At 31.3% G+C, this 16776-nt stretch overlaps 1 protein-coding gene across 1 annotated transcript; it reads left to right on the top strand.

Moving 5' to 3' along the window:
- The first annotated feature begins 280 nt into the window (after window positions 1–280).
- Window positions 281–16422, top strand: LOC123653798 (G-protein coupled receptor dmsr-1-like). Its single transcript, XM_045589780.1, has 3 exons — window positions 281–1057; window positions 1552–1729; window positions 16250–16422. The coding sequence occupies exons 1-3, from the start codon at window positions 293–295 to the stop codon at window positions 16420–16422; spliced, it is 1116 nt and encodes a 371-aa protein (XP_045445736.1). The 5' UTR covers window positions 281–292.
- The last annotated feature ends 354 nt before the right edge of the window (window positions 16423–16776 follow it).

Raw genomic sequence — 16776 nt, 5'->3', positions numbered from 1 at the left:
TGTATTCACAACGAGATACAAGGTCACTCTCAGATATTATAAATTTATGTGCATACATTAAATGAGAGAATTTCGCCGTAACCCAAAGTCATGTTATATTTAGGTTTTCTGTATTAGTAATAACATATTGTTAGCAGTTTATTAATACGGTGTAAATAGAGTTATTTCTATCTTTTGTTTCAGAAAATGTGCACCCGTCAGAAAAAAAGAAAATATCGCTTTGCTAAACGTTACTTACGATCAAAGCTGTAACAAAAAGATGTCTGATTCAGGGTTGAACGGCAGTGACGAGATGGTGGCGTACTGCGTACCTGGGGGCCAAAATTTTCAACGAGTCTACATAAAAGTCCACGGCTACATAGCCCTCATTATCTGCCTACTCGGCTCTGTTGCCAATTCGGTCAATATTGCAGTGCTCAGCCGCAAAGAAATGACGTCGTCTACTAACTCTATTCTAACCGCACTTGCCGTTGCAGATCTTTTGGTTATGATCGATTATATACCTCTAGCTCTTCACATTTACACAGACATTGCAGAGGAATTAAACCGGAATTCGTATGCGTGGGCTGTTTATGTATACTTCCATTCTATTTTCAGCCAAACTTTCCATACCATATCTATTTGGCTTACGATAACTTTAGCGGTTTGGAGATTCGTAGCTATTAAATTTCCCCAAAAGAACAAGACGCTCTGTAATAAGAGAAACACAAATATTGCGATTGCTATTGCTTACGTCGTTTGCCCCATAGTATGTCTTCCAATTTATTTTGCTATGAACATCCAGGAATTGCCTAAACAAAAAAGCGATACTAAAAATGTTACTATGAATGAAACGGACTTTGTGAATGTAACGGCTATCAGTGAACCAATGTACGTAATATCAATGACGAATAATCAAGATTTATTGACTGCTATATTTTGGATTTACAGTGTTTTCTTAAAATTAATACCTTGTGTAGTTTTATCTATTTTTAGTGTGTGTCTTATTTTGAAAATGAAATCCAGTGATAAAAGACGGCAGAAACTGTTAAAAAAGTCTACTGTTGCAATTAATGAGGTAATTTATCGTTAGTTATAAGGTAAATTTTATATTATTATATTTTCAATAAAATAAATTGGTTTTATAAAATAAAGAATGATATAGCGTAAGATTTCCAGTAAGTGTTCATAATTTTCTTACGTAGTGTTAAATCGCGACTTTGCGACCGCCCACGAGCTAGCTATTTCTATAGTAATCTCGTAAACACTGGGAAATGTAAGGACATTAATGTATGGTATGACATGAGTTATATTCATAGAGCGTGTAGTATTTTCTGTTTTATTGCAAAGAGAACTTAATTTAAGTGCACACACGTTGATGTGTAATATTTTAAATACATGCTGGCATGACGAATACTAAATACTATAATATTTCATCGACGATAGTTGCAAATAATGTGTGTGTGCGAGTGTGTGTACGAGTGTGAGTGTAAAATGTAGCTTACATATCACATATTGTTATTGTATACATAGAAACGTCAATTGTACTTTATATATTGAATTTTTTCCCAGGGCGAAAAAGCTCGTCTTAATGAAGATGGCGGCAAAAGGGGTGGTCGAACAGATCGTACGACGCGCATGTTGGTAGCACTGCTTGGATTGTTTCTAGCCACAGAACTACCGCAGGCACTGTTCGGTCTACTTACTGCAATCGCTCCACATCTTTTCAAAATGTGCTACTATGCATTTGGTTAGTATAATTTGATTTTTTATTAAAAAAAAATATACTAATTATTTCTGTACATAAAGATTTTTTTAAGTTTAACTTATGTTAACTGAGTGTTCATTCCGAAAAAAATTAATTGTAATTGCTTTGTTTGTGACATACTACTGTTAGACATAAAGTAGCATACGCGCCTACAACAAAAGCAAATAAAAATCAACCGACATAAAATGAACTGTACCCTTAGTATGATTTTAAAAACGTACATACTCTAACAACTAATGCTGATACGATATAAATACGTTTAATATTGATTTTCTTTGATTTGTTATAAACTTACAAACGGCAATGATATGTTTAAAAAAAACATACAATTAATTCTATGAGATTTAATGTAATAAATACTGTTATAGTAAACAATAATAATGTACTGTTTTTAAAGTTTTTGATATAACTAACATTTATGACCAAATGTCATCAAGATAATTTTTCACAACGATAAAAAAAATGCGGTTTACTCTAAGACTTTAATTAAACTTCTGAATGTTGATGTTCTAGTAGCTGTTTTAGTTTGGTTGCACTGGTACGATAAAATTATGTAACTACATTATCGCAGTCGTCATAATTAAAAAAAAAATATATATTTCATAGTTTTTACACTTATTTAATGAATAAATTATAAAAATGTGCTACAGGTGAATCTTTAATTTTTAAAAGGTTGATAATTGAGAGTTGAAGATACAAAACTATCATTTGTACATGTAGACAAAGATAGTAATCAATCATTTCTTTATACTTAAATTCTATATATTATAACATTTGAATATGATAAACTAAAGTTAAGACAAAAGTATATAGACTTAGTGCCGGTTTTACCGGTTGCGGATAAAGTTTATCCCGCAAAAATGTTACGAATAAACTTTAACAGTAGGAGGAAAGATCGGCCATTAAGGCTTGATCATATATATAATATGTTATAATAATATAGTGCAATCCGATGGAAAAGATGAATCGACTATAGATAAAGGTATAACACAAGACTTGGTCGTCACATGAATTCAATAAATTGCAAAAAGCAATTAATAATAAAATCTCGTTTCAATTGAATTAATGTGCATAATATACGATTATAGGCCTTGTCGACATTTTCGGTGGCTTTTTAAATTATTTATTTAAATTTTGTTACAAAATACGCTTAATTGATAGATGTATGCCCATATGTGTAAAAAAGGATAATAAAGTAATTATAAAGAATCACACAAATATAACAATATGATTTATCAGATTTAATCGGTGCATTAAAATTAGATGTGTAACGTCAAGTTTATTTAATTAGACCTCTGAGTGTCTATTGCTATCAAAAATACATAACACTGCGTCCGTTTGGTCGGTCAAAGCACCACCTGATATATGCGTACGTGACCTAACTGACCGCCGAAATAAAGATATCTTCTCTGTACTCGGATCTCCATTATTTTGAATACAATTTTTTTTCTTATATGTTTAATTGTAATTTTTAGTGTACCCTACTTTCCTTTTTCAGCCCTTTACGTTTAGGTATCATTTTATTTTCTTTTTTTTCTTTTACGTACGTATATAAATAATTTTTTACATATAATATATGAATCACATATCATCGATACACGTTGCAAACAACTAAATATCCCTAAGCATACTCAGTATTTAGTCTCCAAAATTCAAAATAAGACTTTTTTACCGGTAGGTAACGATTTATTTGTTACAGTGATTTGGTGTGTCACGCCCCTGGTTATATATGTCCGATTCATGGTCCGATTAATTAATATGTAACAATATCAGACACATTTAAATTAATATGTTCAAACCGACCCGCCGCCAGTAAAACTGACGCAGGTGCTTGTCAACAAACATTTTTATCCCTGCCATTATATTTAAAAACAATGTTTAGTTTTGTGTATTTTTTTAGATATATCAGAGAAAGTATATAAATATAAGGATTCTAATTTATTAATATTTATTTTAAATCTAGACGCACATATATATTTATATACATTTTTAAGTACAATTTATTTTGTTTTTCCAAATTGAATGTTATTGTTAATCAGAATCGCCGATACTATTTTATACAATTTTCCATAAGAGACTCTGTATAGTTATTATAACATAACTAGCTGACCCCGCAAATGTTGTTTTGCCATATATGTTATTAACACCCTTAATCTCCCTTCCCCCTCCTTATAACTCAGGAACTATGAAAATTAGATGTTGGCCGATTTTCAGACTTACCCGATATGCACGTAAAATTTCATAAAAATCGGTCCAGCAGTTTCGGAGGAGTATGGTAACATTATGACACGAGAATTTTATATAAAGATAAGTGAGTCACAATATTTAATACACTAAATGAATACATATTGTTTGATTCTAGCTTAAAAAAATAAGCAAACATAAACATATATAGTTTTTAAAGTGATATATTTACTTTATAATTTCTTACTTTTTTTTCTTCAAACAATCAATTAAATCCGTATTTTTAAAGACTGCATTTTTAACAGCATGTAAGGATTTCAAGGCCGGGTTCAGACCTTTTCTCTTATATCTAAGGTTGCAGTATGATCCACTTCGCTTCACATACGAACAAATTTGTATTATAAATTTTTCTGACACGTGTGGTTTTTCTCACGATGTCTTTCTTCACAACGGAACTGGAGTTAAATTTAAAACAATTCTAAGTACAGCATGAACATAAATCTAGATTTGTACCCGCGACCATTTGGTGTAGAATAACGGATTCTTTCATCTAACATATCTCCATCCTTTTGTCATATATGCGATTACTATAATTTAACAAAATTTTGTAATTCTTATGTTATTTATATTACTAATTGATGAAATAATTTGATATATTATAATTTCTTATATTCAATTATCTTATCATTTAGTGATATGAATAATATAACAATTACAAAATTATATTTAAAGTATTGAAGAACTAATTTATAAAATTGAACAAAACTCGAACTTAATTTGGTTAGAGTTTTAGAGATTGTTATCTAAATCAGTTTACAATTACGAAATTTGATTCCAGAAATACCTTTTATTATGATAAAGATAAATGATCTGCAAATTTTGAAATATTAAGTTATCCAAAGGTAATGATTTTGGTTATTTCGATTGATCGCGATTCAATCAGTAACTTTCCACTACTGGCATAGGCCTCTTTCTCCATGTGAAGGGTCGGTGCTTAATATACCATGCTGCTTCACTGCAGGCTGGCGGAGCTTTTTTATTTAATTGACAAAAAAAAAACATAAACATATATAAACAAAGCTTATCCACTGTGGTATATGAGGTAGAGATAAAAAGAAAATATCACTAGGAATGTCGAATTCTGTATAAGAGGAAGAGATAAAAAGAAAATATTACTAGGAATGGCGAATTCTGTATAAGAGGTAGAGATAAAAAGAAAATATCACTAGGAATGGCGAATTCTGTATAAGAGGTAGAGATAAAAAGAAAATATCACTAGGAATGTCGAATTCTGTTTAAGAGGTAGAGATAAAAAGAAAATATCACTAGGAATGTCGAATTCTGTATAAGAGGAAGAGATAAAAAGAAAATATCACTAGGAATGGCGAATTCTGTATAAGAGGTAGAGATAAAAAGAAAATATCACTAGGAATGGCGAATTCTGTATAAGAGGTAGAGATAAAAAGAAAATATCACTAGGAATGGCGAATTCTGTATAAGAGGTAGAGATAAAAAGAAAATATCACTAGGAATGGCGAATTCTGTATAAGAGGTAGAGATAAAAAGAAAATATCACTAGGAATGTCGAATTCTGTTTAAGAGGTAGAGATAAAAAGAAAATATCACTAGGAATGTCGAATTCTGTATAAGAGGAAGAGATAAAAAGAAAATATCACTAGGAATGGCGAATTCTGTATAAGAGGTAGAGATAAAAAGAAAATATCACTAGGAATGGCGAATTCTGTATAAGAGGTAGAGATAAAAAGAAAATATCACTAGGAATGGCGAATTCTGTATAAGAGGTAGAGATAAAAAGAAAATATTACTAGGAATGTCGAATTCTGTTTAAGAGGTAGAGATAAAAAGAAAATATCACTAGGAATGTCGAATTCTGTATAAGAGGAAGAGATAAAAAGAAAATATCACTAGGAATGGCGAATTCTGTATAAGAGGTAGAGATAAAAAGAAAATATCACTAGGAATGGCGAATTCTGTATAAGAGGTAGAGATAAAAAGAAAATATCACTAGGAATGTCGAATTCTGTATAAGAGGTAGAGATAAAAAGAAAATATTACTAGGAATGGCGAATTCTGTATAAGAGGTAGAGATAAAAAGAAAATATCACTAGGAATGTCGAATTCTGTATAAGAGGAAGAGATAAAAAGAAAATATCACTAGGAATGGCAAATTCTGTATAAGAGGTAGAGATAAAAAGAAAATATTACTAGGAATGGCGAATTCTGTATAAGAGGTAGAGATAAAAAGAAAATATCACTAGGAATGTCGAATTCTGTATAAGAGGAAGAGATAAAAAGAAAATATCACTAGGAATGGCAAATTCTGTATAAGAGGTAGAGATAAAAAGAAAATATCGCTAGGAATGTCAAATTTAGACATCTATAAAATCAAAGATTACACAGCTATCTATAATATATATAAAAGCGAAAAGTCACTCACTCATCACGAAATCTCCGAAACTATAACACCTACGAACTTGAAATTTGGCAGGTAAGCTTCTTATAGGACGTAAGCATCCGCTAAGAACGGATTTTACGAAACTCGACCCCTAAGGGGGTAAAACGGGGGTTGGAAGTTTGTATGAAAGTCCTATGTTTTTGAAGTAAGAGACTTGAAATTTAAAATGTAAGCTCTATAGATGATGAAAAGGTGTCCAAATAATGTATCTTTAGAAATCAACTCCCTTTGGGGTTAAAACGGGGGCTGGTACGTTGACACACTCATCACGAAATCTCTGAACCTATCACAGCTACAAACTTGAAATTTGGCAGGTAGGTTCCTTATGGAGCGTAAACATCAGCTAAGAACGAATTTTATGAAAATCGACCCCTAAAGGGATAAAACGGGGTTTGGAAGTTTGTATGAAAGTCCTATGTTTTTGAAGTAAGAGACTTGAAATTTAAAATGTGTGCTCTATAGATGGTGAGGATATGTCCAAAGAATCCATCGTAATCTATATGTATAAAAGAGAAAGGTCACTGACTCACTCATCACGAGAACACAAAAACCGCTAGGTGGTCCATCTATCCAGGATGGACAAAGATGAAATTTGGCAGGGAGGTAGATTATAGTTAGTAGACGTCCGCTAAGAACGGATTTTGCGCTAAGGGGGTTAATTTGGGTTGATAGTTTGTATGAAACATAATTATACAGCACCTATAAGTATGCCTGAAAGGTTATTTATACTGCAGCCACAAAATAAAACTAAAAATGTGGTGTATAGAGAGGTTTTATAAAAATAACTATAAAATTATACTAAATTGTGCCTTATAAAAAGTTATTCAGTGTGATAAACATTTCAAGTGACTGAAATAAAAAAATAATTTGCGTTAAACATCTTAATAGTAATGCATATCTTCATAACCATGCGGACGTCGTCGCGGGCAACAGTTAGTGTACTATAAAACAAAGCCCCCCAAAAGTGTATGTGGTCGATTCCCTCAAAATGTACTGAACGGATTTTCATGCGGTTTCACCAATGGAGAGAAGGCTTCAAGAGGAAGGTTTACGAAACGGCTAAGCCGATTTTGATAGAGTTTCACTGGAAGGTTGCCGGGAAAACTTTGTGACACACTGATTTCAACGCGGGCGAAGCCGCGGGTACAGCTAGTTGTTATATAAACTCGTAACTTGAATAATTCAAAATAGTACCAGTGGAGTACTTTGTAGATAGATATATAGCAAATTGAAGGCGAAACCAGTATGCAAATAAAGTTAAACGACTTTATTGATTGATGCTGAACTGTCCTTATTTCAGAGTTCGTAACTATACGAACTTACGTGATAAAATTTATACCCATTCGTACGATAACCATTATATCATGTTAAACTTAGATTTACTAATTTAAATACTCTACAACTATTTGTAATATGTTCACAAACAGACTGATCGATGATTTGAAGCAATTATGATATCTGAGTATCAATATATGTAGATAATTTCATTATAATTCCAGTTACATGTGTAGCATACTTATTTTGTGGACGTTTTAAGTCTTATTTATATCGCATCATAAAATGTCACGAAACTCCCTGAGGTCTTGATTGAATTCGATAAACTTTACGATTCTTTACCCGTAGACACGTCGTAGAGGGCACTTAAATAATATTACTGCTACAATAGTATTATGTGAACATACATAATACTCTTTGAAGATCGAAGAGGGATTAAGTACACTAGTACAAATTAATATATTTTTATGCACCGTAGGTTCTTATAATTTGAATATTTTATGTTTTCACTGCTGATAGCTATTTGTAAAATATATTACATACGCTTTTCATTTTGTTCTTAAATGAGAAAAATGTGCTTACTAAATCTAAAAAATTTGCTTTGCTTTTTGTTTTTCTACGTTCATTAAATACGTAAAAAGTAGGTGTTAAAACATTTAAGAACGTAGGGTCAAAAATTATAAAAGAAATATTTATATGTATAGACTGATGTGTGTGTGTGTGTGTGTATGTGTGTATAAATAGAGAAATATAAAAAAAAAACAAGTACGGTTTTTTTAGGCAATGAAATCGAGTATTATTAGTTCAGTTCGACGTTATATTTGGTTAAACGATCTCAGTAAAAAAAAAAACAAACAATTTAAAAAGTTATCTGAAGACTCGTTTCTTATTTTACAAATTGAATAATATCACTATTTTAGGAATATAACGAGAACAATAAGCATAAAGTATTATATTACTAAGTAACAGAAATAATGTTCGCTTATTTCGGTCATAAATACGTCTATTAGATGTAATAACTGGATTAAGCTTTTTCTCCATTATGAACACGTTTACCATAATTTTACTTCAGGTATTTCAATTTATTTTCAATTTTAGGCAAGATATTTCTTGCTGCGTCCCACCTAAATTAAATCTTTTGATAAATAGCTATTAAATATCATTTTGTCGCTTTTCATGTATTTTATTAACTGAAGAATATATAAAAGCGTCACAGAAGGCCTCGGAAACGAATCTATAGACAGGGGTGGATACTGGAGTTGTCAGGGAGGTAACGACAAGCTTGTAATTATATTCGTTGAAAAGATTTTTTTTTTTCAAATAAATCTTAGGGTTTTTGAAAATTACATTCGAATAATAACTGTGAACAGTCTGTTAATACTACGCTTCAAATCCCATTAAATAGATGTTTACAATTACATCATTCTGATTTTCAGCAACATATTATATTTCTGCTGTGCCCTAACTTAATAAGCTTATATGTTAAAGTGACATCTGTCTTAGGATAATTAAAGCTGAGCAATTACATTGTAACCGTGTAAAGGATATTAAGCATTTCCTACATAGCCACGCTGTCAGATTAGATTGAATAATCCCATTAGTGTTAATGCAAACAGAAGACAGTTCTTATTATGGGATAGCGTATACAATTTTTTGTATAAGAATTGTCAACAATGATATTTTTAATATATAATATTTTATGTGTTAGGTATAACTGAGTAATTCAAACTCACATTTTAATTTAATACATACTAATAAGCGCTTCACCAACCCGCCTTCCCAGCGTGGTGACTATGGGCAAAACACACGAGTTCACGCCATTTCTGGCGTGAAATTATGGATGCCTATGTCCAGCAGTAGATTGTGATCGGCTGAAATGATGACGATGATAATGAATAAGCGCTTCACACTCAACGGCTCTCAGTACGATTTTTCCCTATATCGGGGGTCCGGAAACACACAATACACAAGCACAAACGCCCAGACCCATTACAAATATCTATATGGTCAATACAAAATAATGTCTGTCGCTGTTCCAACGCATCGTCAATTTACTAACTTTATACTAAGTACCTGGGTGACCGAGCTCGGCTCGGTATTTTTCATAAATCGCGAAGGATTAGTAGTAGAAGAGAGAGTTAAAATGATTCGCTGCCGGTTTGGATGAAGTCTTTTTTAACCGACTTCCAAAAAGAAGGAGATTACTCAATTCGGCCGGAGGAAACTCAATATATATATATATATTTATATATTAATGTATTTCCGGGATAATTTCGTCGTTTATGAAAAGATTTTCATAATTCTTTTTTGTTGGCAAGGAGATATCCCTGGTGTGGTACCATGATAAGGAAACCAGGATCTGATGATGGGATCCCAGAGAAATCGAGGGAAACTCTCGAAAACCGGCATAACTTTTTACTGAGTGTACCAATTTTGATGATTTTTAACTTAATCGAAAGCCGATGTTTATCATGTGGTCATATTTCATCGAGATCTGATTACAACTTTTGGAGTAATCTTTAATAATGCGTATTTTTTGACTATTTTTTCGTCTACCTACATTGTATTACTTGTCGATATAATTGAAGTCGGTTATTTTCGTTTGCCAGCAAATACAATTATAATCGTGTTATTGTTACAATCTTAATATATATGAATCTCGTGTCACAATGTTTGTCCTCAATGGACTCCTAAACTACTTAACCGATTTTAGTCAAATTTGCACACCGTGTGCAGTTTGATCCAACTTAAAAGATAGGCTATATTTTATTTTGATATATTATGTTATTATTATATTTCAGAAAAAAATAAGGTGATACGAAGTTCGCCAGGTCAGCTAGTTATTATATATCGTGTGTGATTAAAAAATCACATTTCAATCAAGTGTCATAATTAACTAAATTGTTTTAAATTAAGCTCATATGTAAGGTATTTATATATTGAAGTCGATTTTTTTTCGTTTGCCTGCAAACACAATTATTAATAATGAATCAACGCAAAATAAAAGAAAAAAATGACGATAAATTAAAGATTGATACAAAATACACAATTACAAGATTGAGAGTAATTGCTTCTCAAAAACTGACAGGCGCTCCAACAAATCGTGTTTTTTTTTGAAAATCATATTTTAATAGGAATATTATTTTTTTACCGACAATAATAAAAAATATAAATAAATATAAAAAATCAAAACTAAAAATTAATTAAAAAATAATAATGATGAAATACTGTACTGTGTGGCTACGGTACTAAAGAATTTAGCCACCCTCTCTCTTCCCGTGGGTGTCGTAAGAGGCGACTAAGGGATATCACAGTTTCGCTACCACCTTGGAACTTAAAAAGCCGACCGGTGGCGGGATAACCATCCAACTGCTGGCTTTGAAATGCACAGGCCGAAGACGGGCAGCAGCGTCTTGTGTGCGACAAAGCCAGTACTGCGGTCACCAACCCGCCTGCCCAGCGTGGTGACTATGGGCAAAACACATAAGTTCACGTTATTTTTGGCGTAAACTTGTGGAGGCCTATGTCCAGCAGTGGACTGTATAGGCTGTAATGATGAATGATAAAATATGAATAATATTTTTCGATTTTACCAACATAATAATAAAAAATAAGAACTGCCTATTAAAAAAAAAAAAAAAAAAATAACGAGTGCAATTAGAAAAAAAAGAAAAAATAATTGATCATGATCAATTTGAGATGGGGATTTGAACTATGATCTTCTCTTTTGATCCCGACCGGTCGAAATCCCACCGAGCTATTGCAACTAAATTGACAAATGCGAAATTTACCTTCGTATTCTAACAATATTTTTTTCACTCCCTAAAACAGGGATAAAACGACATTTTCTGAAAATGAATCCTAGCTAGATAGATTTATCTCCCCCGAAACCCACTATATACTAAATTTTATGAAAATCGTTGGAGCCGTTTCCGAGATTTAGATTATACACACACACACACACACACACACACACACACAAACACACACACACACACACATATACCTATGTATTAGGCAACTTTTCTGAATTTGATATATCAATATAATATGACATGATTAATATAATACAAACCCATTAATAAAAATGGCTAAACAACTATTTATTATAGCATACACAACTTTGAGTATTCTCATACATATGCGCATCCTTATGAAATCCTTACTGTCGAGCATAAGATGTAGTTTAAAACAAAAATGGAGCACATTTAAACATGACAGAAGTAGCCCGGATTTAAACGCGCAACCATTGAAAGCGTGCGCTCGATACTGATTCTTGTGTTTTATCTATTGAGATTTATTCTGTGTATCGAGCCGAGTTTATAAGATATCCCAATATTGTTATAGAAATGATCTATTGAGATGCTCACCGACATCAAAGAATAAAACGAAAAACGTTAAAATCTATATTTATATAGTTGTTAAAATATTGATGTAACTTCGTAGTTTTAATAGAATTCGTAGTTTGAATACATCTAATATATAAAATTCTCGTGTCGCGGTGTTTGTAGTTAAACTCCTCCGAAACAGCTTGACCGATTCTCATGAAATTTTGTGTGCATACTGGGTAGGTCTGAGAATCGAACATCTATTTTTGATCCCCCTAAATTTTAAGGGTAGTCCACCCCTAATTTTTTTAATTTTTAGATAAATTATGTATTTTTTATTGTATTATGATTTGGCGTTGAAAAATACATACAACCCTAAATTTTCCCCTTTCTACCATCAACCCCTATTTTTAAATAGCGTTTAACGGCAAGACAACGTTTGCCGAGTCAGCTAGTAAATTTATAATATAAACGTTTTCTTTCCTTGCGCTATTGTTAATTACTCTTTGTAATTATCATTGTTGTACTGAAAGTCAAATTACATTTTATTACTTTGAATACATACACCTATAAATAATTTGGGAAATCGGTAACAGTAATAGCGAACAAGAATAGACATATATCCTTTTTTGTATTTTTAAAATAATATGGTATCATGGTACGAGTATATCGACCGTAAAACAAATAATTGTGTTTGCTTGCTAACGAAAAAAACCGACTTCAATCACATCGACAAGTAATACAACGTAGGTAGACGAAAAAAATTAACATACGCACTAGTCGTTACTACGATTTTCAAAGGTTTCCCTCGATTTCTCTGGGATTCCATCATCAGATACTGATTTCCTTATCACGGTACCATACTTGAGATGTCTCCTTTCCAACAAAAAAAAAATTTTCAAAATTGGTTCATAAATGACAAAGTTATCCCCGAACATACATATATATATATATATATATATATATATATATATATATATATATATATATATATACGGTTGAATTGAGTAACCTCCTCTTTTTTTTAAGTCGTTAAAAAATAAATAACTCTCATAATATGGTAATCTTCTAAAGTTTCGAAATTTTACTTTATTTTTAGCTGTCGGGAGTGTATGTCTGCAATTTAAAGTATTTTGCGTTAGTTCTTTGATGTCGGAACATTAAAGAACGATTTAGTTTTTGTTTTACGATGATGATTGATTGAGAGGAAATAATTCGTTATTGAGTGAGATTTTTTTTAACTCCAACGAAACAGAATAAATATTTATTATTCATCAAAGTCAAAAACACTTACAAGATAAACTATGGTTAAATTAAAAAAAACGTTCGATTTTTATTGCAAAAAGCAGTCTTTTACAGACTTCATTGATAACAAAAATTATTACGATGGCATCAGTGTGACTGAAATACGATTCGACATTACATATTTCTACTGTCAAGTTTCATCGAGACAAAAGATAAAACATTTTGCTAAAATAGACTCTTAAATTTGAGCTACCGTGAACCATCTTCATTTTTTTTTTGGGGCAAAGATTTATGTATGGGGCAAAGATTTATGTATGGGGCAAAGATTTATGTATATTTGAGGGGGATATTTGGAAACAAGAAAATAATATATGAGTTTTGAACTCAGTGTAATAATAATATAATTGTCAAAAACAACTGTTCGTCAGATCTCGCTCAAATTTAAATGGGATCACCTGACAAGCATCAGCTTTCGAATACAAAAGAATTACGAAATCGGTACACCTGGTAAAAAGTTGTAAACTGTAACAGACATAAAAAAACATACAGTCGAATTATATATTTTTTAATCCTTTTTTTGAAGTCGGTTAACAAATATTGGTTTACGATTGATTATGTTAAGTAAGTTAAATTGTCATTAAAATTTTAGCTAGCCTCTTGAAAACTTTACCGTCTTTGTGACAGCGAATAACATTAAATAAACATTGATCCTGGATGACTTTGTGAACTTTTTAAAGCCAGATGTGATCCAATGATTATGCCACTAATAATGATTTATTGACTTCTAAATACTGATAATTTTATTATTATGTGAATAGCTGTTGCCTGATATTAATTCTTCATAAATGGAAATATATTAATATAAGTAGATGTAAATATTATATATTATACGGGTGGAGTGACATCAAGCAGAAAATAAATAATAATAATACGGACTTATGAAAATTCAAGTAAATTACGCAAATAGAACTGATACCTATATAACATACTGATATTATATTTCATTACAAGAACTTTTTTACACTTCAGTACAAATATGATTGATGATGTGGTAAAAAACATGAGTTGATACCTCCACGCGTTCCTGAGAAAAAGGGTCTTGACAGACAGACGGACAACAAAGTGATCCTATTAGGGTTCCGTTTTTTCCTTTTGAAGTACGGAACCCTAATGATTGGGTTTTGTATATTGTCAAGCGTGAGTTACTATGAGTATTGCATTTAGTTTATTAAGAAAGGTATTTAGCTAAATTCGTCTATTATGTATTTGTTTTTTAAATTTTAAGTTCATTTATTTATCTGCAATAGTATTGAGTAAAGGTCAGTTTGTTGTTGATAGTATTTTAAATGGGGAAGAACCACTTTCACCCTTAAGTAAAGTTATAAATAATTGAGCTTGAAACTAAGTACAAACATCTACATAGTACGTACACACAAAATACATTCATAATATTATAATTGCGATTTAGGGTTTATTCAGTCTGTTAATAATGTTTTACTTAGGTACATAACTTTCATTATTTTAATATCATCAATTTATGGATTTGTACATCTATTTTATAATTAAATAATATAACTCAGCACATATTTAACCTAATTGATATTTTTTTTAAACCCAAATAATTTTAGGCAGCTGTATCACAGTCTATACTATTACGGCTGCCAACGTTAACCTGTATATGTTTCTGTTTAAAATGTGAATACTTAACGTGCTGTAAATTGTTTTGTTAAAAGGAGTGAATAAATAAATTATTATTATTATTATTTATAATGATGTTTTTCTTGTTTGTTACTTACACAATTAAGATACATTTTTCTTTCATACTTCGAAAACCCATTTCATTCTCTTTTTGAGCTTCTAAAAGGGATGAAAATTAATTTCTTATTAAAAATGAACTTTTATTTTCGTCATAAACGTAAGTAATAGCTTTGTAATAGAAGGCAATGTTTAATGAAAACAAGAAATTTGCATTATCTCGACATTGTAATACACGAAGACTAAAATAAAGGATAAATAATTAATTAGATAGGACCTAAGGGTAACAAGACCCGTAATTTTTATAGATATTTATATCTCTATGTCTCTTTGACTTTGTTCTTGGTAACCGGAGGTATGCAGGTTTTCTCTTATTGAATTGGTCCCCTAGTCAACAGACAGGACATGTTTATAGCCTTTTATGTACATAATTCTATGCCTGAAGGCATACTTATAAAGAGCTTTTTTACGTTTATTCCTGTTTTTAAATTTAGCAACAGTTTGTTGCTTCCACATTTTGTGTTTCCACACCAAAAATTTTGGCACAGTTTTATATTTTTTATATTTCACAAGAGTCGTTTTGAAATATAAGTAAGCTGATGATGATAAAACAAAGTAATTGGTACTTCGAAATGAAGTTATTGATAGAACCTACGATCAAAGTGAAATACTATTAAGAATTTTTTCGTAAAAAATATTTAGTAACTAAAATAGAAAATGAAATTAAATTCATTTCACAAAAAATAAGTTGTTGGCTAAATAGCAATCTCGGAATAACAACGGTATTATACCTGAAATAAATTAGACATCACACGTGTAATATCTGGAAAAAATTTTTTGATGTACCTAGATGTAAATTTGAAATAATATTTTAAAAGTTAAAAGTTTTACATACATGTGTACCACATAATATGGAGAAAAATAAACGCAAGTGAAGTATATATTATACAAAAGTTATATGTTATACATAGACATGGTTATAGCAAATCAGAATAGAAAAAAAAAATGAAAAAGAAAAATACCGCCATACACTGATAACAGATCCTTAGGCTTTAATAGTTGATCATAAAGGTTAACTGCATAATGTTCTAATCTCGAACGCATAGATTAATCACCTTCGTGTCTTCTCGATTCTACGTGACATTGGGGAAATCATCGGCTCTACTCTCTCATCGACACTAAAATAAATTAAAACTAATAAGCATTCTTCATTGTTTTAATGATTTGTTTTATTGACAGGCGAGGTGATGGATCTTATGGCGTTGGTGGGGTCTGCCGTGAACTTCGTGCTGTACTGTAGTATGAGTCGTCAATTCCGTTCCACATTCACTAGGCTCGCTGGTAAGCTTCTACCGCCGTTGGTACGCGATGATGGCGAACACGCTACAACATCCACCACGGTAATGGCGTAGCGATCGCGATCCGCAGTTACCACAACTGCGAATCTTTAAGGACTTTTCTTAAATTCAAATATAAAGTTTTTAATTTTAATGCGTGCCATTATTACTTTGCATGATCGAAGTGTTATTTCAAGTTTCTATATATATTTAAACGCACTTAAACGTCCCAAATTGCGTTGTTTTCAAGCAATTTCGCAAATAGCTGAAGAGGCGAGCAAACTTTATCAATTCAAGTTTCGTTTTAATGATATTGGAATGGGAATATATACTTCGAAATTGTATTTTATATAATAAGAATATATAAGTAGCATATGTATGTATAGCGTAGAACTTTCATTTCAATAATTTGTGCTTGAAAATTGGATA

Source organism: Melitaea cinxia, chromosome 5 (genome assembly GCF_905220565.1).
Source record: "Melitaea cinxia chromosome 5, ilMelCinx1.1, whole genome shotgun sequence".
NCBI lineage: Eukaryota > Metazoa > Arthropoda > Insecta > Lepidoptera > Nymphalidae > Melitaea > Melitaea cinxia.
The sequence above is the reverse complement of the archived record's forward strand: the minus strand, read 5'-3'. Positions and strand labels throughout refer to the sequence as shown.